The 21,725-nt window shown below is 44.6% G+C and overlaps 1 protein-coding gene across 2 annotated transcripts; it reads right to left on the reverse strand.

Moving 5' to 3' along the window:
• Window positions 1-175: 175 nt before the first annotated feature.
• IL12RB2 (interleukin 12 receptor subunit beta 2) lies at window positions 176-20,082 on the reverse strand. 2 transcript variants are annotated; one of them, XM_068689743.1, is made up of 17 exons: window positions 19,581-20,082; window positions 17,817-17,876; window positions 16,996-17,092; window positions 16,324-16,650; window positions 15,332-15,446; window positions 14,114-14,292; window positions 13,783-13,919; window positions 13,323-13,467; window positions 10,491-10,570; window positions 7,067-7,277; window positions 6,021-6,221; window positions 4,848-4,949; window positions 4,610-4,765; window positions 4,215-4,352; window positions 2,719-2,806; window positions 1,832-1,931; window positions 176-1,545 (listed from the first exon to the last, which is right to left on the reverse strand). In XM_068689743.1, the coding sequence occupies exons 3-17, from the start codon at window positions 17,051-17,053 to the stop codon at window positions 1,030-1,032; spliced, it is 2,553 nt and encodes an 850-aa protein (XP_068545844.1). In that variant the 5' UTR covers window positions 17,054-17,092; window positions 17,817-17,876; window positions 19,581-20,082; the 3' UTR covers window positions 176-1,029. The 2 variants fall into 2 exon arrangements, with proteins under 2 accessions (XP_068545844.1, XP_068545843.1); XM_068689742.1 differs by having other exon boundaries at window positions 176-1,548; window positions 19,581-20,071.
• Window positions 20,083-21,725: the final 1,643 nt, after the last annotated feature.

Raw genomic sequence — 21,725 nt, forward strand, 5'->3', positions numbered from 1 at the left:
CGGCTGGGGGTGGGGAAGTCACCTGAGTCAGGGAAAGGAGATAAAGAGCTGGTGCTCCAGGTAAGGTCAAATCTGGACAACCTCACCCCTAGGAGCAAACCTCCAGCTTTGCTTTTAAGGGTGTTTTGTCCTGTGCCCAGCTGCACTTGAGCTTGAACAGAGAAAACACGAAAACTGCAGGTTCCCAACATCCTATTTATAAATACGCATCACATATCTACACCGAGTAAACAGAGTCATTACGTGTGTAACACGTGCTTCAAGCCTGTAATTAGAACACTTCAATAAATCATTTAAATTCTCCACGGTCCATTTGACTTACTGTACCCATGTGCTGCCTCTTCCTTAATTTCTGCTGAGGATTTCTCCAAACTGAGCCACGGGGGCAGGCTCCTGATGGAGCTGCTCAGCCCTGCTGCAGAAATAACAAATCTCCCATCTTTTGGGGCCCGTGTGGGGCTGTAGCACCAGGGTCATGGGGATGCAATGACTTCGTGCCAATGTTCCCTCTCTTTGAGGAACGCTGTTTGTGGGATATTGGGCGTGTAGGTTTAGCACCAGCTCCTGCAGATTTCCAAATGTCGCATTTCTCACTTGGGTGCAGCTGGAGCACGGGCTGCAACCGTGATCCTGTCAGATGCTGAGGGCTGACCCTTACTGAAATCAGCGCTTTTTCTTCTGGGCAAGCATTGTTTTAAATGATTTTTAGCTTGTCTGATGTAGTTCAAGCCAGACTTGGTTGCTTGTGGTCAGTGGGACAGGGACCTGGGGGTACCCAGGCTGTGTAAAGGCAGCCTGAGCAATTAAACTCTCAAAAAGGCAGGCTGCTGAGCCCCAGCAATCCTGGCTCTTCTGTCTTTAATTCTACCTTAGCATGCTCTGTAAGGCATGACTGGCACTGCTGGAGAGGTTTGGGAGTTGGCTTTTGTCCCCTGGAGGTGTCACATACGAGTTGTTGTACCGGCTGCAGTGAAATGCACTGAAATACTCCACCAAGTGCAGAAATCAAGGCCAGACCGTTCCGCCCCCCTACCTCGTGAAAGAGCTGCCGTTCAGCCTCACCGTGTCCAAATTCAGTTTCCCTCCGTAGGAAAACACGGGCGGCAGAAAAGTGGTTGGGAAGACAGAGATGGGGCTGCACTCGAGCTCCTGCTGCTCGGCAGCGGTGTCCGTCGCAGGGGCCAGGATGCCTGCGGGCAGGTAGCCCGCAGCTCTGTCGGAGATGGGGTTAGCGAGGTACTCGGGAGCAGGCTGCATCTGTTCTGTCACCTCTGCCATCCTTCTGTACAAGTACGGGAGCTGATGCTCGTAGCTGTCCCCGTCCGTTGTGCTGGGCAGAGCCTTGTACTCCGATTCCTGCTTCCCGAAGCTGCTTTCCGACTGCCAGTCGTGATTTTCTCTGCCGTGAACCTTGCCGAAGATGAGCTTCTCGTGGAAAATCTGGGAGTCTGTCTTCGTGAAGCCCTCCTCGACTTCTATGGTTTCAGGCTCCTCGAAGCTGCTTGTGTCCCGCAGGAACAGGCTGGAGGGCACGCTCAGCTCGCCCTGCTGAGAGGCACATGGACAGCAGCCACGTTAATCCTGCAGGCAGCACCTTGCAGCCTCCCACCCCTGAAATGCAAACACCTCTGCACAGCAGCTACTGCTAGAAATAAAAACCTCTGCGTTGTGCTTGCCTTTATGTGATGCACACTGCAACGTGGAGCAGGGCTTATCCAGCGCCAGAAATTGCTGGATTTGCTGCATTAAGAGCTTACCGACGCACAAAGCTCTGATTGCTTTTTCCGCTGAAGATGTTGGGGATTAGAAGAAGAAGAAAAGCGTGATTTACCTTCACAGCAGCGTAACTCCTAGCCCACGTCGCGTTAGCTGGATCGGGGATGGCTTTGTCGTGCCACTGGGGCACGGTGGCAGAAAGCAGAGAGTACAACCTGCAAATGGAACAAGAGAAATTAAATTATCGGCATTAAAATGCCGATACCTGCGAGTGCTGCTGCACTGGGCTGTGCTGCTTGTGTGTGTAATTACTGACGAGTTCTGTGTAATCACAGATCAGCAGAAACCCAGCCTGTGTGGGACGGATGGATCTTGATGAAGTTTTGGGGAATGCATCGGTTTTGGCTGGCTGGACAGAACAGCTTTTGACTTACTCTTATTCAAATGTTTGGGGCCATCGCAACACTTCAAGAGCAGACAATAATTCCCCCAGTCTTAGTTCAAATCCGGGGGTGCCTGCTCTGGGTGCTCACGTTTCCCAGGTACGAGGCCAGGGGTGAGGTAATGCTGAGCAACTCCTGATTTAGCAAAAATAAATGCTGCGCAGCATCGTCTTCCTGCCAGCCCTCGTTAGCTGTTTATGAGTAAGAGCAGCACCCAGCACAGGGTGCTGGGCACGGCCCCGACCTGCAGTCCTGGAAGGGCTGCTTGGGGAGGTGTTCAGGTTGCTGTAAAGAAAAATGGCTTTTAGTCACAGCCTGACTTCATTCCAAGGATTGTACGACAAATTCATTTCAGTGGAAGCCTTAAGCTCTAGATTAAACAATCTGAGCTATGAACCACTGCTATATTTTAAGCACAGTTTGTGTTCTTACACTCGTAATCTGAAACCTTCCTTCAAAACAATCCTCTCTCTGCCCCAAGATGTCCTGAAAGCACATTCCTGCGCCTCCTACCAGAACTGCTATCTGTTACTGAACCCAAACAGGTCGATGCACTCACACTTTTCTTGCAGGACGCATGGAGCACACGCAGACTGAAAACACGAAGAAGCTGCACGTAAGTACAACAATGAGCCAGTCCACAGCACCTGAAATACAGAACACGCACATTTGGATATTTTTAAATAAGAAAAAAAAAATAAATTAAATATCTGCATTCAAATTGGACAACAACCATGGCTTGACTAGTGCTTGTACTCATAAAAGATACCAACAATTTTTAGGCTTAAAATCAGGAATCTGAATGGACTGATGGCTTTTGGAGAAAATGGTTCATTGTCAAATTAGAAGGTCTACCACTGCCTCTCGATAGCCCTCAATCCAAAATATGCAATTGCTGGTCTCTCCTCTAGTACTGAACCTGCCCCTGGCAGAGGAAGTCAAGGGAGCGGTGTTAAGTAGAGAAGATTTTAGGGAAATCTTTAGTACGTGTTTAATAAACCATCAGTGGCTTAACTGGGCTCAGTGAATAGCTTGGTGTCGATGTGCTTGCACCATCTATTTTAAATGTAATTTTCAGAAATCCACACTTTGCTACTTTTAACTTGTCCAGATTGTTTTAACTCTCTAGGCTTCTTCTGAGAGCATGAAACGAGCGTGCCTCCAGAGGGCTGTGCAGCATCGCCAGGCTGTGGCGATGTATTTCTGAACTCGTACAGCTCGGCTGCTTAGAAGTTAGAGCCTTCTCTCAGTTTGCAGGTGGGTCTGCACAGCATGGAGCTGGTAAACCAGAGCTGTTGTCAATAGTTCGTGCTCCAAGTGCGTGAGCCTGTGCCTGCTGCAGCGACGTGGTATATTTACAGCTCAGGTTCCCGTTCTCCACTCTGATTCCTGTTGTGGCACACTGTGAGGAAACTGAGCAGAAGAAACTTTTTGACAGTACTTGAGCACAAATTTTATCTAATACCTTTTCAATTTTTTTTTTGATCTAGGCTCAAAACAAACACGATCAAAGCAATTCACCTTGCAGGACAAAACCTGATTACTTCTGTTGTCTGTGCTCAAAAATCTTTTGCAAAGGGGCTCGTTTTTGCATCCCCTGGGCAATACAGAAGCAAGGACCACATGAGATAGCCTTGCACACTACACAAGCTCACTCGTAATTCTGTGCTCCCTATGTCTTTGAGGTGACAGCTGCTCCTGTACCACAGTGAGGGTTCCCATGGGAGACCTGTACACAGATATCTGTGTACATAGATATCTGTGCCAGAACCTGATGTGCACAAACACCTGGGCAAGCAACTTGAAAGGGTCAAACTCTTCTTTCCCTCTTTGCAATAAGCAAGGCTGCAAGCCATGAACTATCAATGATACAGATAAAAGCTTAGCACAAAAACAGAGGTGGGAGACAAAGAAAAGTACGGTGCATCTTAAACCCTTCTGAAACTAGAGATCTTCAGCACTTAAAAAATGCATAAAGCATTTCTAGTGTGTGGAAAGCACTGGACCAGGGACAGAACCTCTCTGCTGGGGGCAAGAGACCAAGAGCTTCATTACTTTCCAAGCAAACCAGCTCCCTGTTGCCCCAGGGGCTCTCCCCAGCAGCCGTTGACGCTGTCATCCAGAGGATGTAGTTCTCACCGCGCTGTAGGTTTGTGATGTAAAATTCGCGTTGGGAAGTTGCATTAGAAATGGCTGAAAGGAAGAGAGGGAGAAGAAAATGAAGCATCTAGCACACGTTTTTACTGTGTTTAAGGCTAAAGAATGGGATTTCCCAACCTTGGAGCATGTAGCAGAGCTCTGCATCTGAACCTTGCTGCTAAACCTCACGGCAGAGTGTCTGTCTGTGACTCCTCAGCCATACAGAGCTGTCTGAAGGCATCTCTCCCCCCACCCCTCTCCCCTCAATGCACAGCACGTGCACACCTCGTCGTTTTTCACCAGACACCTACCGTAGACAGCCGGAGCTCCCTCGCTGTCCTTTTTTCGCAGGTATATGTTGTACGCCGTGATGCAGCCCATTTGCTGGTGGGAAGGGATGTCCTCCCACGAAACCAAGACACCATTTGTCTGTGGCGTTGTGTACATCTGGGGCCCGGCTGATGGTGCTACAAAACACAAGACTGACTTTGAAAGCTGAACGATTTAAGCTGGCTTAAAAATCTCTGGAAGGGTATTACCACGATTTACCTTTTTCTCTTGAGTATCCCCTGACTGATGCCACTCGTCCAGCTCTGTCCTGATAAAGTGCAAATACACTGATGTCGTAGCACACGTTATCTTTTATGTGTTCTAAATAAAAAAAAATAAATAAAAGTGGATAATTACCCAAAGAAAGTATTTACAGTTATGGCTAAATATTTTCATTACCTGCGAGTATGAGATGACTATTATATATGACTATGAGATGAGACTATTACCTGAGAGATCTGAGATGAACTGTCTCATTTATTACACATCTTTCATAAAGTAAGAAAAAAAAATGCATCATGGTCTCCTATTTAGCTTGGCACAACCTCAACGTGTATTAAAAAGCCATACTGACACTCCTCAAGGGTGAAACCCTTGGCTGTTTCATGAAGCAGTGGCTGACAGAAGACCTGGATCCTCCAAAAAAAACCCTTGGACCACGTTTTGTGCTCAAGGTAAGCAGAGGAGGAAAGTGGCTCTTACACAGCTTATTACTCTACAATATGCCACAGAGGGTTTTGCTGTGTGTAAGGTCACCAAGCAGGCACACAAACCTAACAACCTTTCTTCCTCATGACTTCATACGAACATCGTCCCCCCAGAATGTTCAATGGGGGTTATGAATGAGTGACAGTAATTAATTTTTCTATTTTTCAAAACAGACTACGAAGTAACAACATGAACTTGCTGGTTAATTTTTTTCCAGTTGCTCAAGAGCAGGGATTTAAAATCCAGGGAGGCACAACACCAGGATGGAAAATGGGAAATCCTAACTAGAATAACACTGACTGTCACCCTGTAACTTCACAGCTATAGTTGATATAAAGAATACAGCCGCTGGTTTGGATGAGTAGCAAATAACTGCTACAATGGAAATACTGTTAAGTCTTTCATCTTGTGTTCCAGCTGAGTTTTAAATGTCTTATTTCATTTCAGAAGGACTGATTTTTTTTTTTTTTGAGGCATTCTACTTACAAGGTATAAATCTCAGTTGAGGGACTTGCTGGGTTGAACTCGAAGCAACCATTGACTTTTTTTCTTCCTATATAGAAAGCTTTAAATACCGCAATTTCTTATGCTGAATTAGTAAAAATTAGAACCTGACTTGTTTCCTAAACAGTTTCCAAAATAAAATGGCACTTCAGCACTGTCCTATCTCTGTGTGGCAGTTACCTGATATCACTGTAGACAGGTTGGCTGCTATGAGCTTTACCCAGGTCGGAGGAGGTGCGAGGCTCTTCTTCCTGTGTGTGTCCATCCATTCCACTACGTAGCCATTGATGAACGCAGTGAATTTATTGGGAGGTTTCCAGCTGACAAAGATGCTGCCATTTCCCATCGGGAGAGCGGAGACTTTCTGAGGAGGAGGTAAATCTTACATGGAAGAAAGAACAACCAGACAAAAACCACACCATCAGCACAAACCAGGTGGACTTGGTAAGTTTGCTACATGTTTTTTACTGTGTTTCATCCAGTTTGATGCTATGCAGTGTACGAAAATAAACTAAAATTGGAAGAAAATGTCGTGATTACTTGGGTGAAATCTGCCTGTGCTGGCAGGAATACAGCCATAGCCTTACCTTGTCTCATGGTGTGGTGGTCTGAACATACACAGCTTTGTTTCTGCCACCCCCAAGCCCTAGAAAGATCCCATCACAGCACCCAGTAACGCCCCTGCTCCTGCCTTACAACCACAAACACACAAGATTCCCACAAGACCAAAGTTCTTCCTTCCACAGACAGGCCCAGGAGAAAATGTGGGGAAAGTCCCCAGTTTTTCAAAACACCAACATCTTTCCTGAATGTCTTTTTTTTGGTAACAAACACAATTGGACTGAGCCTGCAAAACAGTCCTTGCCTTACTACCTCCATGAAATTATACACAGTTCTATTTCTGCTGTGATTTCCCCTCACCATCACTCTCCCTGCATTTCTGCCCTCTCCCCTGATTTTTATTTTTATTTTACTTAATTTTGCATAGTTTCTTTGCTGCTGTGTCAGCCTGCCTAGCTTACAGGGAGGCTTCCACCCGTACAGCTGGCCTAATTCAGGGCAACTTGACTTGTCACGAACCTGCACCCTTGCCCTTGACAATATTTGTAACTGGATCTAACTCCAGCCACTGCAGATTCACTGAGATCAACCCTAGGGAGCACAAAGTGGTAGGATTTGGATGCTTCTGTGGCACGAATATTATTTCCCGTGGCTCAGCCCCTTACCCCCGATGCCTAGGTCAGTGATGATGACTGCAGGAGGCGAGCTTCCCCTCGAGTTGTCAGCAGTGACTGTTATCCTGTAGTCCAGCTTTGCAGTGGTTCTGGTGTAACTGGTCTGTGTGGTAACCTCTGCTTCGGGACCGCCACGATTTAGTGCTTCAAAGGTCACCGTGTACCGCAGGATTCTGCCTTTTGCTTCTGACTTGCTCAGAGCCTGAAAAGAAAACACAGTTCTTAGCATTGACAGGACCAAGGACTGGGAGACGAGGGAATAATAAATAATAATAAAATATTAAAATAATAATAAAAACCCAACAATAACCATCATTCGGTGCATTGCAAACACCCTTTGATTGTACCAAACCGAGGAGCTGCCTGGGAGGGTTTCAGAACTGCCCCAGGAGGGAGGCACTGGTTTGGCTCCCTGTTCTTCCTTTCCAAGACACACTACATCCAAAGTAACATTTCACCACCTCCTGGGAGCCGGTGACCATAATTAGAAGATCAGACAGATCTCTTGCCTTGTGCAGGCTATCAGCCTGCTATCAGCCCTCCAAAAAAAGCCTTTTTCTGGAACTCCAGATCTCCTGCCCTGTGGCACATGGTGGCTTCAGGGCATCTCCCCAGTTCAGATGCTCAAGGTACCTGGTACAAGTCAGGAGCTTTCACCTGAAGGGAATTTTTTATTCCTCCCTTTTTGTTCTAACAAAGAAGAGGCTAGTTCAGTGACAATGTGACTGGCTGGACAACAGCAAATTCCAGCTAATGTTCTTAGTAACAGACGAGCAGTTTTTACTATTTTCTTTTCTAAAAGCAAGAGGAAACACGGCATGGCACTGCTAGAGGGATTGCTTGGTCATCTTGTTGAGACTGCTTTTTTTTTTTTTTTTTTTTTTTTTTTAAGAGATCTGTTGGCCTTTAGTACGGTTATGGCATTTTAAAGACAATATAGTTCCTCCTCAGTACCAGCCTGAGAATACTATTCACAAATGAACTGGTATTTTTATTACTAAAAAAAAAATAAATGTACTTTCCAAACTTTTCCTGGCTTTATCGACTAGTATACTGGCTGCAGTTTCCCTTTTCCCATTATTTTGCACATCTGTGTAACAGCTGTAAGATGTAACACCTGTGTTGAGTTCTCCCTTTGGTTTTGCTGTAGCCCAGCCCTGTGACCTGTCCTTCCAATTCCCAAACCTTGTTCCAGCTCCTTCATTGCTCTTCTCTTAGGAATCCACAGCATCTGCCCACATTTTTCCCGTCTCACCTTCTGGTAAGTGCCACGTTCTTCTCCTTCTCCAGATCATAACCTGATAACGTGCTACCTGACGACTTAGTGCCTCCACAAAGATGTTTCCCTTTTTGTGTGCCCAGCGTTCAGTTGCTGAACAGAGTTCCCTGGTAGCAGTTATGACCCTCCGAAAGAACGGCCCCTGGAATCTCTCCCTCCCTAAATTTATTAGACTCTGCATCTTTGTCACGTTGGGTATTCTTCATACCAGATTGCTGGGTTTGTTGTTTTTTGAAGCAAAAGTGTAACTGAGTTAATTCCCTAATTATAGGGACAAGAGCACACATTTTACCTGAAATTCTCTCTTACGGTTACATATCTTTCTTTTTATTTCCTATTTCTTTATATATTCCTGTGTAAGTCCAGTTTGGTGAAGCTCTTTAGCTGGTGACCTGCTGCCCTTCCGAACAGAAACATCCCCAGGGGCAGTGCAAGATACCGATCTCTGTTTCTTCAGATTGAAGTCACACTTCTCACAAGGGGAAAAAGAGCACTGACTGCATAGCTAGATACGTAAAAATGAGCAAGTTTTGATTTCGGTGAAATCTAGAATTTTGATAAAAGCCACAATGAGATAAAGAACTATTTAAACGCAACCACTTAAATACACATCGCTTTGAAGAGTCAGTCTATACTGTCACTTGTAACACTTCTGGTGCTGTTTTTTCCACTCTGGGTGACTGAGCGCACTCTTCATACTATCAGTTTCACAGTTTCCTACAGTTCCTACGTAGTTAGTTAATTTGTTTGGCTGTTTGGGTTTTTGTTGATTTTTTTTTTTTTTTTTTGGTCATAACAAAACAAAACCAAACAAAAGGAAGTGGGGAAAAAACCCTTAAAAATAGGAAAATGTTTGCAGTTTTACAAACACTTTGGCAGTGTCTCAGGACAAATGCAGTGTCTGAACCTATTCTGAAACCCTGATGAAACTAAACTGGCACTAGTTTCCTTGGTATTAATTAATGGGAAAACACGAAAACATACACTGGTAATACATTGTACTGTCTGCGTCTTCTGCCTTGGATCTGTTCTGAAAACTATAAAAACAACGTATCACACCCATTTTATGAATGATACTACAGGAAGTCCGTGTAGATAAAGAAAGTGTTGCCAGCACTCCACTGCAAGGTAAACATCTTAAAGCCACAAAGTCAAATAATTACCCGAGAATTGCTGCTTTCACTTACAGTGCAGTACTACTTGTTGTGGAGAGGAGATATAGCATTTGGAAGATTAACTACAGACTGAAAACTGCAAGTCAAAGAAAATGTAAGCTTAAAAAATATATATATCTTAATGGGTTTGAAAAAAACGCTGCAACAAACACCCCACAATTTGAACACCCCTCCTAAGACCTGACTTCTTAGTGCTGTATTGGTAAGACCGAAGAAACTGAGTTACTGAGCACCTTGGATGGCACCTTTCTGCATCAAGTTCCACAGAAAGGATGCAATAAGGAGCCTGTAAAGCCAAGCCACACGTTTTTATTTATGGCTGTTTGCCATGCTTCCCTCTGTTAATGCGGTCCCTGAGGTCAGGATCTGAAGCACGATGTGGGAGAGATGTCACTGACAGCTCCTTGCTGCTTGAAGACAAACTTTCACTGAGCCTGTTGTTAGAAAAGAGCCCAAATTGTATAGTAACGTGGAATTTTTAATCCGCAGGTTATTCAATTGAGTTTTAATCTGAATTCTTTTGAAGCTATTTTCCATTTGAGACATCATAATTTCCTTTATAGGGCCTCAGCCACCAGCCCTCCAGCTTACTGAGCAGACCCAAACAACCAAATATTTTCTGCCCCTTGTATACGAAAATACTTGCACTGAGTTTGTCCAGTTTCAGATTTGCAGCTTTATTATTAGCCAACTATTTTGCATGTGGCTTGCCTGTTGCTTGTTTCACACCTGTACAGAAAAAGAGTTTAAAGGGACATTCTAGACAGAGAAAGATTTGATTAAACCTTGGTGAGGAAAGCCTCGGGTAGCAGAGTTATTCTATATCTCTGGACAAAGCAGTGGTGAGAGCCCTGTGCTCTGTCTGGTTAAACACCCTTCCAGCAAACATGGAAAGTAGAGTTCACCCTCCAAAGTTGCTGATTATTACTGTATATGCTCTAGTTTTACCTAAATGTCTTACCTTCCAAAAAAGAGAAATGTTCTGTGTTTGAGAGTCCACATCCTGCATTTTGTACCAGACATCTAAGAGACCAGTGGGCACTGGATGTCAAAGAAAAAAGGGAGCAGAATTAATGACTGTATTTTGAAGCAAACAAACAAGACATTGAATAGGCTGCATAGGTAAAAATCCTGAAATGACTAAAATTTAGGATTTCAAATCTCTCTGAAATGATGTAACGTGCTGTGGCCTTTAAGGTATGATCTTGTATTTTAAGTCTATATTTGCTCTTCCAGCTGGAGCTCAGCTGCCATGATGACTGCAGTCACACAGAGACCAAACCACAAGAATAAGAGAGGGTTATGCTCTTCCAGGCACTATTTTGCACTCTGTAATCACTGACTTTCACGGAAACCTATAAATCACAGTGACAGTATGAGTTCTGACCTTTGCATAGAAGTTGGGCTAATGAAGGTCCTTAGGGCTGGCTATATCAATTCTAAAACAACGGACAGCTTAAGGTGATGGGAATTTTGTGTACCCGCTCCTTGCTATCTAGATCTGGGCAATAAATGTCTTTAACAGCTAGTTGGGTAGGACCTTGTCAAACGTAGTTTTAAAGCCCGGTTCTTTCCAAGATTTTCATTATGTTTACAGAATTAACATTTAGTAGTCAAAACACCGAGCAGAATCACAGCCAGTCCTGGGAAGGTGCTTCCGGAAAACCCTTGGTGTTTAGACTGCTTGATACTCATTCAACTTTACCGTTTTGAGTAAATCTTCCAAAATAACACTGAAGCAAACTTCTCGCTGCAAAAGCTAGTGAACAGTGTGCTCAAGCAGTTCAGAATCAGATAAAGATATACAAAGAAAGCCGGTGTGATAAAAGATAATAAAGCTGGGTTCCTCAAGGTCCCGGCACACAATAAACTAATAAAATTACAATAAGAAGTGTCACGGATAACATAAGCAGCAGGCAGTTGATGCCCAGCCCCACCTAGAATGGGACTAGGGCTGTCTGTTACTTACTAAATTAAAGGACAGAAAAAAATCCTCAATACCAGCAACGTTAAGACCCATCAATCCTGTATCCACTGCAAATAGTGACAGGAATAGAGAAAAGAAACAGGACCCACAGAAGAAATAAAATCCGAATGCACTCCCTGTGAGCGAGGGAGGAAGCGGCGAGCTCAAAGCAGGAAAGAAAATAAATCAGATTGCCTCTGTTGGACTCCAGCCCAGATTTTAAGGTTCATTTCACATGTGAACTATATAAGTTAGCTAGAAAAAAATGCTCGCTTTAGAACAGTGCTCGCATAAAGCAAGTTTTTGTGGCAGCTCAGGCCTGGTGAAATGTGGAAAAAAAAAAAAAAAAAAAAGCACCTTAAAAAGGTACACTCCTGAATTTGTTAAATTTGTAAAATTCTGGAGTAGAACTTCAACTCCTTTGGAGAAGAGCAACCATTGTGCAGACAGAGCTCGTCACCTGCAGCCTCACCTTGCTAACACTTAGTCTGATGTCAGAAGACATTGATTAGTTGGAAATATTCTTGTTTTACAGCACGGGCTGGGGAGGAGGAATGCTGACCACAAGTACCATAGCAACCCGGACTGCATCAGGAAAGTAAGAAAACTGTTGAGAGGAAGGTGGGGGAGGGAAGGAAAAGTTCACACCTTCTGCATCAATCAATGCTTCTTACAGAAACTGATGCTGTCAGTAGTGGTAAACAGCATGAGTAATAACTGCAGGAGCCTGAAGGTCTTATAGTAATTCACAAAAAAAGGAGCAACGAAAGCCAAGTACAGTATGAAAGGAGAGAATGCCAAAGCAGCCAACACATCTTTGTTAAAGCACAGACTTCTGAGAAGCTTTCTTCTTTCATCAGAACTGACAGTTCTGCAGCCTGTGACTTCGTACAGCTCAGTGGGAAGTCAAGCAAGCACATACAGGAGCCTGCAGCACCGCCAAGACCTCTAGTGTTAGAACTGGTACAAACTAACACAATTGGCTTCAAATTTGTGCTGTGTGTTCCCTGGAATCTGCTGTGCAGTCCTGTGAAGCAAGAAACATTATCTGCTCACGTTGCAATTCGTTAGGGGACTGCTCTCCGGAATGTGGCCAGGTTAAAACCATTCGGATCTCCAATGACTCCACTCCTTAGTGGAGGAAGCGACCTGGGAGTTCTCCAAAGGAAATATTTTCTTTGCTTCGAAAAAGATGAATTGGCAAAATCAAACCGTTTTGTTAAAAACTCCCTCAGGTCTGTTGAAGCTGACAGAACAGGCAGTGTCCTGGCCGATTCGTTCAGCTCCTCAGCAAATTGTCAAGTGAGCTCAAGAACCCAGAGAGCGCTTCCCAAACCTGAGGTTCCTTAGAGACTGAGGGCTGCTTGGCAGCCATTCTGACTTTTGTATGCTATTATTGTAGAAATTCAGTAAAATGCTTAGATATGAACCAATACAAGACATTTTCCTTTTCCCAGTTAAGCTGCACAAACTTTCTCTGACTTTTCCAGATGTGCAGGAATGCAGGAGGCTGCTGCTAGGGCTTCAGGCAACACAGAGAGAATTTCTCCAACTTCCAGAAATGTCCAAATAATAAATCCTTCAGAATTTCTCAATGAGCTCTTGAAATTCATTTTTCATAAGAAACTTAAACAGTTTACTTTGTTGTTCATGAGGAAGGTTGTTCTGTTACACAAGCTCACTTCTCTGTTGGCTTTGTTTCTGGATTTACAGAGCATCTAACCAGGACTGAAAACCAAGCAGCATTTTGAATTCGTTACCTAAAATTTACACTTCTATGCACACTTTACAGACAGGCGTAGTGTACCAAGCCACATATTGTGTTACCTGCTTCTGGAGTCTGGGTTTGGAACGTGCTCCAGTTACTCCACAGTCCTCTCTCAGGATGAATTTTACAGCTAACCTGAAATTCGTATTCTGTATGAGGCTCCAGACCATAAAGACTGAAATTTTCACTATTGACGTTTTCAACCTTTAATGGAGATAAAGGACATATAACGTTAAACTCGCAAAGAAATAAAGTTGATAAATATTCTGTTTGTGTATTTTACTCAACTTCAAGCAATGCATTCAGCATTTAAAATAAATACAAAGACTTCCAAGTTTTACTTTCTTTCAGTTTTAGACCAATGACGGAGGTTTTGATTAGTAGTCAATAGTTTTTCTTAAATATGATGCTAGAGAGCAGAGAGAGGCCAATTTGGAAAAACTGACTCCAAAAAGAAACAAGGATATTAAAGCAACCTCCAAGGATCACAACTTCCTTCCTTCTCCAACAAAGGGTTACCGTGTTCCAGGCGTAACCAGTAAGCGGACGGTATCTTATTCTACAGTGCTGTGCTCGAACTTCATCGTGCCAAACAAATGAGAAATTTGTCACAGAATTTTCAAATTCCACCAACAATCTCGGAGGATGTGGTTTCACTAGAGGCAAAAAAAAAAAACAAAAACAAGAAAATGGCACTCAGGCATGCCTCACAACTGGAGGGTTAATGGAAAACAGAATAACGAGTTGAGACTGGATGGATACTTCTTCTGACAGGTTTAAGCGACAAAGGTACAGTGCTCAAACTGTTTTCACTTTGCTCTAACTGAACGAAGGTAAGTAATACATTTACCTATGTCTACCAACATGAACATGAGTGGCTGTGAAAAAGCACTTCCTAGTTCGTTGGAGGCGGCAACCACAACTGTGTAAGTGGAGTCAAAATTCAACTTCTTGCTCAGAACCAGCGAGCCAAATTTATTACTCAGATTTTCTTCTAGAAAACAGAAGATGTCAGTGCCATCTGACAGCCTAGAAAAGAACAAATCCTCTCGGTTAACACTTCCCTGTGAAAGTTAAATCCCTGAGTTCGTAGAGGTATAGCACACATCTCCACCCAATTGTGCTGGTTCGGATCTGCTGAGACTGTGACTTTTTGAACAATTTAAATGATTAAGTTTAATCGGTGATTAAATATTTAATTTATCTGTAGTCTAATGGTCAGATGGTATGGCTTCAAACACGAGTTTTCATTCTCAATCTGTCATTCAACCCATTCTAAAGGTAACTCATTTAGCTTCTCCATGTACTTTCCTCCACCTGAATCAGAGATGATTCTATCACATTGCTTCGGGCTGATCTGTCACATTTTATAATACACTTAATAAATTTCTAGCAAGCACTGCTGTATTTCTATGTGCCATTGCAACACTTACAGGACTCATCCTTCCCTCCTCTTCTGTGAATTAACCATCTAGCGTCCTTCTGCTTAAGGAGCAATGATGAGTTTCTATAAATGCTGCTCCTACTTTGGCCAAGAGAAGCAGGCAATAGTGAGCTTAGCAGGACAAGGAGATGGTCACATACAGTACCTCCAAAAATAAAGAGGCAGTAGTTCAGTCTGTCCAGCTGATTGCAACCGTCAATTAATTCTTTCTACCCACACACTTGCTTGAATAGAGCTTTTCTGTTGCAGGCATTGCTAATCACATAATCACTAAATTGAGAAAATCCACTGCAGAACAGCGGGTGTAAGCTGCCGTTTTCAGACTACTCCCACTATTAACAATCTCTTTCCAAAACAGGAGCCATGACTTGGCTGATTCTCTTTACCCACTTAACCCAGAAGTGAGTAAACCACTGCTGTGCAGCACACACAAATGTAAACAGGAAAGGTTTTTTTCAGCTGAGAGAGTTAATGGCAGCCTTGGACCGATCGATTCATAAAGCAACTCTTGTGTGATTTGCTAAAAAGGTTGGATCTGGAACAAACAGTGCAAAAATAAAATTAAAAAAACCCTCTAAGTTATTATTACAGGTATTAAAGTGCCTACTCCCCTGTGTTACTTACTGTATTACGTATGTAGTGTTTATGTATGTAAGCCTTCCTTTATCCCAGGTGCAGGTAGGACTGCCATCTGTCCCATACTGGATACATGACACATTTCTTGGCTGATCTGGAGGATCTTAAACAGATATTCTCATCAGTTTCTTCCTTAAAATTGTTGAGAGGAGAAATATGAAGAAATGCTGGGGTTTGGTTTTGTTTGCTTGTTTTTTAAAGACAAGCGATGAAGTGCAAAGTATTCAGAGGTCGCTAAATGTGAAAATAGCCAAATCTATCATGCAGTCTCTTGAGAGCAAACCCGCAGTGAACTTGCAAGGATACCAAATGAATACAAGTGCTGAACAACTATCAGACTGGGCACTCCAAGCTTTGCTTGAAGCAGTCAACCATTATCCCATTTTTTTAAAAAAAATAAAATAAAATAGGGCACCAAAGCACTCATGCAGAAGATGACTACTGCTGCAGTAGCTGCTCTTCTACAACAAGAAGAAAATCTAAAATTTCCTTAGAATTATTCTCGCAAGCCTCCTGTGTCCTGAAGAGCCTGGTGTGTTTCAAGCATAGCACAGGAGAGAGTGAGCATTATTCTGCTTGCTCTGAACAAGCAGTTTCATTCAGCACCTCTCCGTTTTTCAATTACTGGAACTCCTTCGTTCCACAATAGTAAATGAGGAAGTTGGGTAGCATTTAAGTGCCACTACACGTGAAGCAGCACATTCGCTTTTTCAGAGGTTGCACAGTGATACACAGTGGGTGCAGAGGGCCAGACATGAACGCAGAGCCCTCCAGATCCCAACATCCATGGGGGTGGCTGGGAATCCGGGTGTGGAAGCCCCCTTTTGTTGCATAGTTCCAGCCAGCAATATTTTAGATACAAAGCCAATAAAACACAGCACCCTTCCTGGAAAAGGCCACCCACATACTAGTTCTTAACATAAGTCTCAGAGGAATCCCAGAAAACGTTTAAGAACAAGAAATAATGAAATTCTCCTTACTTCCAGACATTATATCGACTCCACAAATGAGTTTTTTCTTGTATTCACAAACTATTTTGCACGTAAACATGTGCTTGCCATATGTCAGGACTTGAAATTTGGTGCTCACGGAAGTGCCATAATTAATAATTAGTTCGGAACTGTTAAAGAAAATAGCTATCTTGCACTGCTCGTTGTATTTCAGTTGTTTCAGCTGGCACGAGAGGGTAATGTTAGTTCCAGGCTGGACATGTGAAGCAGAGTTAGCAGTCATATTTCCTTTGTCACATATTTCTGCGACCCCGTGGGGAAGTTTGTTAGCAGCCACGTTTCCTTTACTGCACGCTTCTGCAACAAAATAGGGAAAAAAAAACTTTAAAATGAATACATCATTCAGTCTGTAAAGCATGCTGCCCTCTAGGAAGAGGGTCTTCCCAAATTTTTAATGTAAGAATTCCTGTCTTTGCATATGTAACTCATAATATATTGTTGTGCACAGTCTTCACTGATCCGATTACCTGGAGATCAGAAACCAAAGCCTCGCTACCAGTTACTGTACGAAAAAGCACAACCCGAGACAAAATCTACCAATCCAATCTGTTTTTTCACTGCTGAGAGAAAAAAACTAAGTAGCAAGAGTGCTTCTTTTAAGTGATAATTTATATATATATATATATATATATAAAGCCTTACCTGCTGTGAAGTGCATCAACAAACAAATTGCTGCGGGCACAATCCATGCAAATAACATTTTGCTTCCTACAGAGAAATGAGTACCTTTTACCTGTTCCTAAAAAGTGAAAAAATCGTTTTAAAATATTGGTAGTATTTTTTAACTTGACAAAATTCAAAATGCTTATTTTATGGGTCCTTTCTAATTAACTGTCCCTGCTGACATCGCGCAGTGACTCTCAAGATGCTGTCCCATGCAGCTGCTGATTTTCAGCCTGGTTCTCCCTAGAGACAGGCACCATAGCTAGAGGAACGTCAGAACTGCAGGTACTTTACAACTCTGCGCTTTCAAAACAGACATTCTTGCTCTTTTCCTTCTCAAAGATGCCCTGCAAGCCCAGAACCAAAAATCTTATTGTGATATGCACCCAGAGCAGACCCTAAGTACCCCTAGTGCAAAGGATGAAGATTTCCCTTTTGCATTTCTGCTCTCACACCTCCTGCCTTCCACTTTTGTGCAGAAGTGAATAGATCCCAAAATTTTAAAGTAAACTTCTCCAGCTCCTCGCAGCTGCCTAACAGCCAAAATTTGGCAGGGCCTTTGGGTTTGAACACCCAGTACATAGAAGCAGCAACTCTCAAGCTTCTTAATTCTCTCCTGGGGATCCTCACAGACATTTCCATGATGCCCCCTCACCTTCCACCCCCTGCAGCTTCTCGGGGAGTAAGAACATGTGCTGTTTCTCCCCAAGACAACGTTTTTACATGCCAAATCCAGAGCAGAAGAGATGTGGTAGAAACGCCTGGTGCTTCCCAGCGCCCAGCCCGGACACTTGGCTCACCTCTCACATCTCCGCAGGGGCAGGCGGCCGTGGCACGCATTTGGAGGCAGCAGCCTAGCGCTGTGGGAACACCAGGGAGAGGGAGTTAAGGACAAGCTAATGAACAGTGAGGAGCGACTAAGGGCGTCTGCTAGGCAGGAAAACTCGACTGTCAGTCTGGAGTCAGATACGGCGTCCACTGCTGCAGGTGAGGGATGCAGCAGCCCCATTACCAAAAACATTTCAGCAGACCCGTGCCCAGACTTCCCAGGGATGCCCCCAAACCCAAAGGAGTTGATTTCATGCCGGGTGATTAACACAGACTGAAGATTCCCAGAGCTGAAGCATCGTGGGTTAAATGTCGGATGTGACTTTGGGAACTAGCAACCTTGTAATTCCTTTAGATGAGTTTCCAAAGTGAAAAACATCACACAGAGCTTATTTATGAACATTTAACTCTACCCTAACAAAAAATAAAACTAAAAAAAATGCAGAGATAGGTAGTGAGCACGTTGTTAAGAATAAACCAAACAACACAGAGCTTTTGAGATGTTTTTATCAGCATTCACAACTGTTTCCTTTTTTTTCTCACAGCAGCGAGAGCGCCTCGGGTCCTTCGGCACAGCACACACCAGTGACCATTTTCCATAGCCTCTGACCCGCTGCAGAGACGCAGCTATTTTAACAGCCTGATGTCATTATTTCAAGCAAACCACTGCAAAGCGAAACTTCACAGCCTGATCACCCCTCTTGCTACTGCGGAGGGGCACTTCCAGGGGGACACATCGACAATATAACGTTTGGTACGTGTATTAATACATAAAAAAGTTATTTCGGGTTGGTTTTGTGTAACGAGACAGGAGCCATCCCACTTTTTTTTAAGATAATGAACTCTCATATGATGGGAAATACAAAAGAATTGCCCAAAATGTATAAACTCCGTGCTTTTTGTTTAAATCCAGGGGTTCTTCAGACCCAAATGCTGCAGCGCCCCAGCCCTAGCGGTGCACGTAACGCCCAGGTCTGTAGGTGCTCGGGATGAGCAATCGCAGCGCCCGAGGTCTTCAAGTAAATGCCCTGCTTTCCAAAAAACTGAAATTGCCCCGGGGCTGTAAACATCCTCAGACAGCACAACTGTACCCCAAACACCTGAGTCACCACACAAAAGCGGGGTTTCTTCAAGTAATTTCAGGCGCTGGCTCGCCGGGCGGGCGCTGGATAACTCAAGGCAGCATCAAAAGAGAGCAGCCAGCCGTCTGAAGCACGATTGGGGCAAAAGAGGGGGGAAAGAAGGAGAAATAGGCTTTTGCTTGGACTAAAGATACACGGCAAGCTTTTGTAAAATAAAAAAAAATAATAATTAAAAAAAAAAAAATGAAAGAAAAGAAAAGAAAAGAAAGAAAAAAAAAAAGAAAAAAAAAAAAAGAAAGAAAAAAAAAAAGAAAAAGGAAGAAAAAAAAAAAAGAAAATCCCCAGATTCCACGCCGGTGTGGGAAAAAAGAGAGCAAATGTCTTGCTGAGCGGCACACGAGGGGCACAGCCCGTGTGTGCGGGAGCCCCGGGGGCTGCCCGGGTGTCGCTGCGTGCCTTGAGCCGCAGGCTGGGGGGCTGAGCACCGCCTCTGCCCCTCACAACAAAGCCCTCACGCTTCAGCACGGCGGCTGCCGGAGCACGGCGGCTCCCCGCCTGCCTTCAGCCGGCTTGTAGGAACCGGGGATGCCCCCCCAAAAAAGCTCCGGAGCCACCCGGAGCCGCCCGCCCGCCCGCCCCGTCGGGGGTACTCACCGGGCGGCCGCGCCGCTCGTCTCAGCCCGCAGCCTCCGGGAGCCTCCCGCATGTGCACGGTGGCTCCGGCCCGCCCCGGCCCGGCCCGTTCCGCCTCCCCTCAGCGCCGATCGGCTCCGCCCGGCCCCGGGCTCACCCTCCCGGGGGTCCCGGTGGGGTCCCGGGGTGCCGGCCGGGGCCGAGAGCTCGGGGCTGGACGGGGTCGGGGGCGGCCGAGGGGGGAGATGAAGAGGTAAGAAGGAGGTTTGCTGAAAGAGGCTGGCTGAAAAGTTAGCTCTACTCACAGATTCCCTCCCCCTCCCCTCCTTCCCAGCCCCCGTTTTTCTCTCAGGGAAGGCAAGGCACAGGAAATTTCAATTACAGAAAGCCTAGGTATGAGAAAAGGGTGAAGATTACCAGAATAAAAAAAAAAAAAAAAAAGAAAAAGAAAGAAAGAAAGAAAAAAGCCTGTGAAACCCAAAGTATAACTCTCACTACCTGCTGGTAGACTGCAACGAGAAGTGCTCAGGCAACCGCAGCGCAAGACAGAGGTGGGAGAGAGGAGCCTGTCCTCAGGTGCAGCCTCTGCTCCTCTGCATGCCCGTGGTTATTTCAGCACGGGTCCGTGCTGCCTTTCCCAATTTTTCAATCAGCCCACTGGTGGACTGCCACCGTATCTGAAAGAGCTCATCATTAACAAGGTCCCCGTTAACTATTGTCCCTCCTCTTTGTTAGGCGTCGATAACAAACTCAGCTTTCCCGGCAGCGTTTGCTTCGTAGTCATTTTTACTAGCTTGAGTATTGAAGCAAAGGTGTTTTGGGGACTGACATCCAAGCAACCGATTATAGGAAGCATTAAGTTGTAGAGTCCAGAGTCTTTGAGTTTGAACCCCTAGTACACTTTGTGTCTCTTCCAAATCCCTGTATAACATTAGCACTTTTTTTCTAGACAGAAGAAAGTGCTGACGAAGTTCACAGAAATACTATGCACGCACTGTGCAAGTCTGTACCCTGTGAAACTCCAAATATCACCAGTTTCCTTTTAAGTATATAACTTATTTCCCCTCTGTCTTTTTTTAGTTTACACTTTTTACAACACTTCTTCCCAGCACGCGCTTCATCTACAGCCTGTAAAGCCAGGATTTGTGTCATTTTAAAACAGGACTCCAAGAGGATTTCATATGAAGTCTCATCTCTGGTACCCTGTCCATTGCTCCCCCTCTCTGGGTGTATTTGCTTTTCATTTTTTGAAAAAAAAATTATGCAGCCGTTACATGAGGTGCTCAACTGACACTAGCAAAACTTGAGTAGCATTTTACTCATCAATGAGGCATTTAAGGGAAGGTGCCCGTCAGGTGGCCCGAGTGATCAGAATTTTGCGTCGTGATGACGGGAAACTAAACTGAAAACACCGATCCAGTGCCTATCATAAGGTGCAGCTACTTTCTTTTTTTCTTTCTTTTTGCCTAAGGCTTAACACCAAAGTCTGCTTTTTCATGTGATTCCTTCTCATTGAGCTGTGTCGAAATAGCGCGTGTGTTCCCAAGAACTGTCACGGAACAGCTTTGATACTCCAGATGTTTTATAAACCCTCTGCTATTCTACCAGGCTTTGAAGCAAAATATTTGCTAAGTATTATTCTTATTTCAAATGCTACTGCATTCCAGAAATGGATTGAAAATGGTTTTTGCTGCCAGCCCTGTGGACTAGGCCAGTACGTTGTGTGCTGGGTGTTCCTTCGAGGTGACGGAGCACGGCTCTGTCTTACAGGCCGAGCCCAAGGTAATTCTGTGTTTCTCCCACAAATCTCAGTAAAGGCATGGTGCTGCACAAGCAAACATCGAGAACTTCATGATCGTAAAGAAAACAGCGTGCTCCCTGCAGCCAGATGTCCCACCGAGGCCTTCACCCAGGGCTCGGCTGCACGGAAGGAGCAGGAGGGCAAGGCCTGGAGAAGAGGAGGCTCAGGAGGCTCAGGGGCGACCTTATCTTTATCTAGCTTAGGGATATGGTTTAGTGGGGGCTGTTAGTGTTAGGTTAGAGGTTGGACTCGATGATCTTGAGGTCTCTTCCAACCTGTGATTCTGTGATTCTGTGAAGGCCCCTGCTGCAAACGGAGCTGCCGAGTGCTGTGCCAGCCGGCCTGCGCCCCGAGAGCTGCCTGGG

Source organism: Anas acuta, chromosome 8 (genome assembly GCF_963932015.1).
Source record: "Anas acuta chromosome 8, bAnaAcu1.1, whole genome shotgun sequence".
Classification (NCBI taxonomy): Eukaryota; Metazoa; Chordata; class Aves; order Anseriformes; family Anatidae; genus Anas; species Anas acuta.

Excerpts from the sequence above, each read along its gene's own strand:
- IL12RB2 (XM_068689742.1), bottom strand. The coding sequence starts at position 17,053 with ATGTTATTTGCATGGATTGTGCCCGCAGCAATTTGTTTGTTGATGCAC. Across the intron at positions 4,766-4,847 it reads GGGATACTCAAGAGAAAAAG|CACCATCAGCCGGGCCCCAG; the intron begins GTAAATCGTGGT and ends TGTGTTTTGTAG. Across the intron at positions 2,807-4,214 it reads GGAGCTGGTTTGCTTGGAAA|GTGCTGTGGACTGGCTCATT; the intron begins GTAATGAAGCTC and ends TCTGTATTTCAG.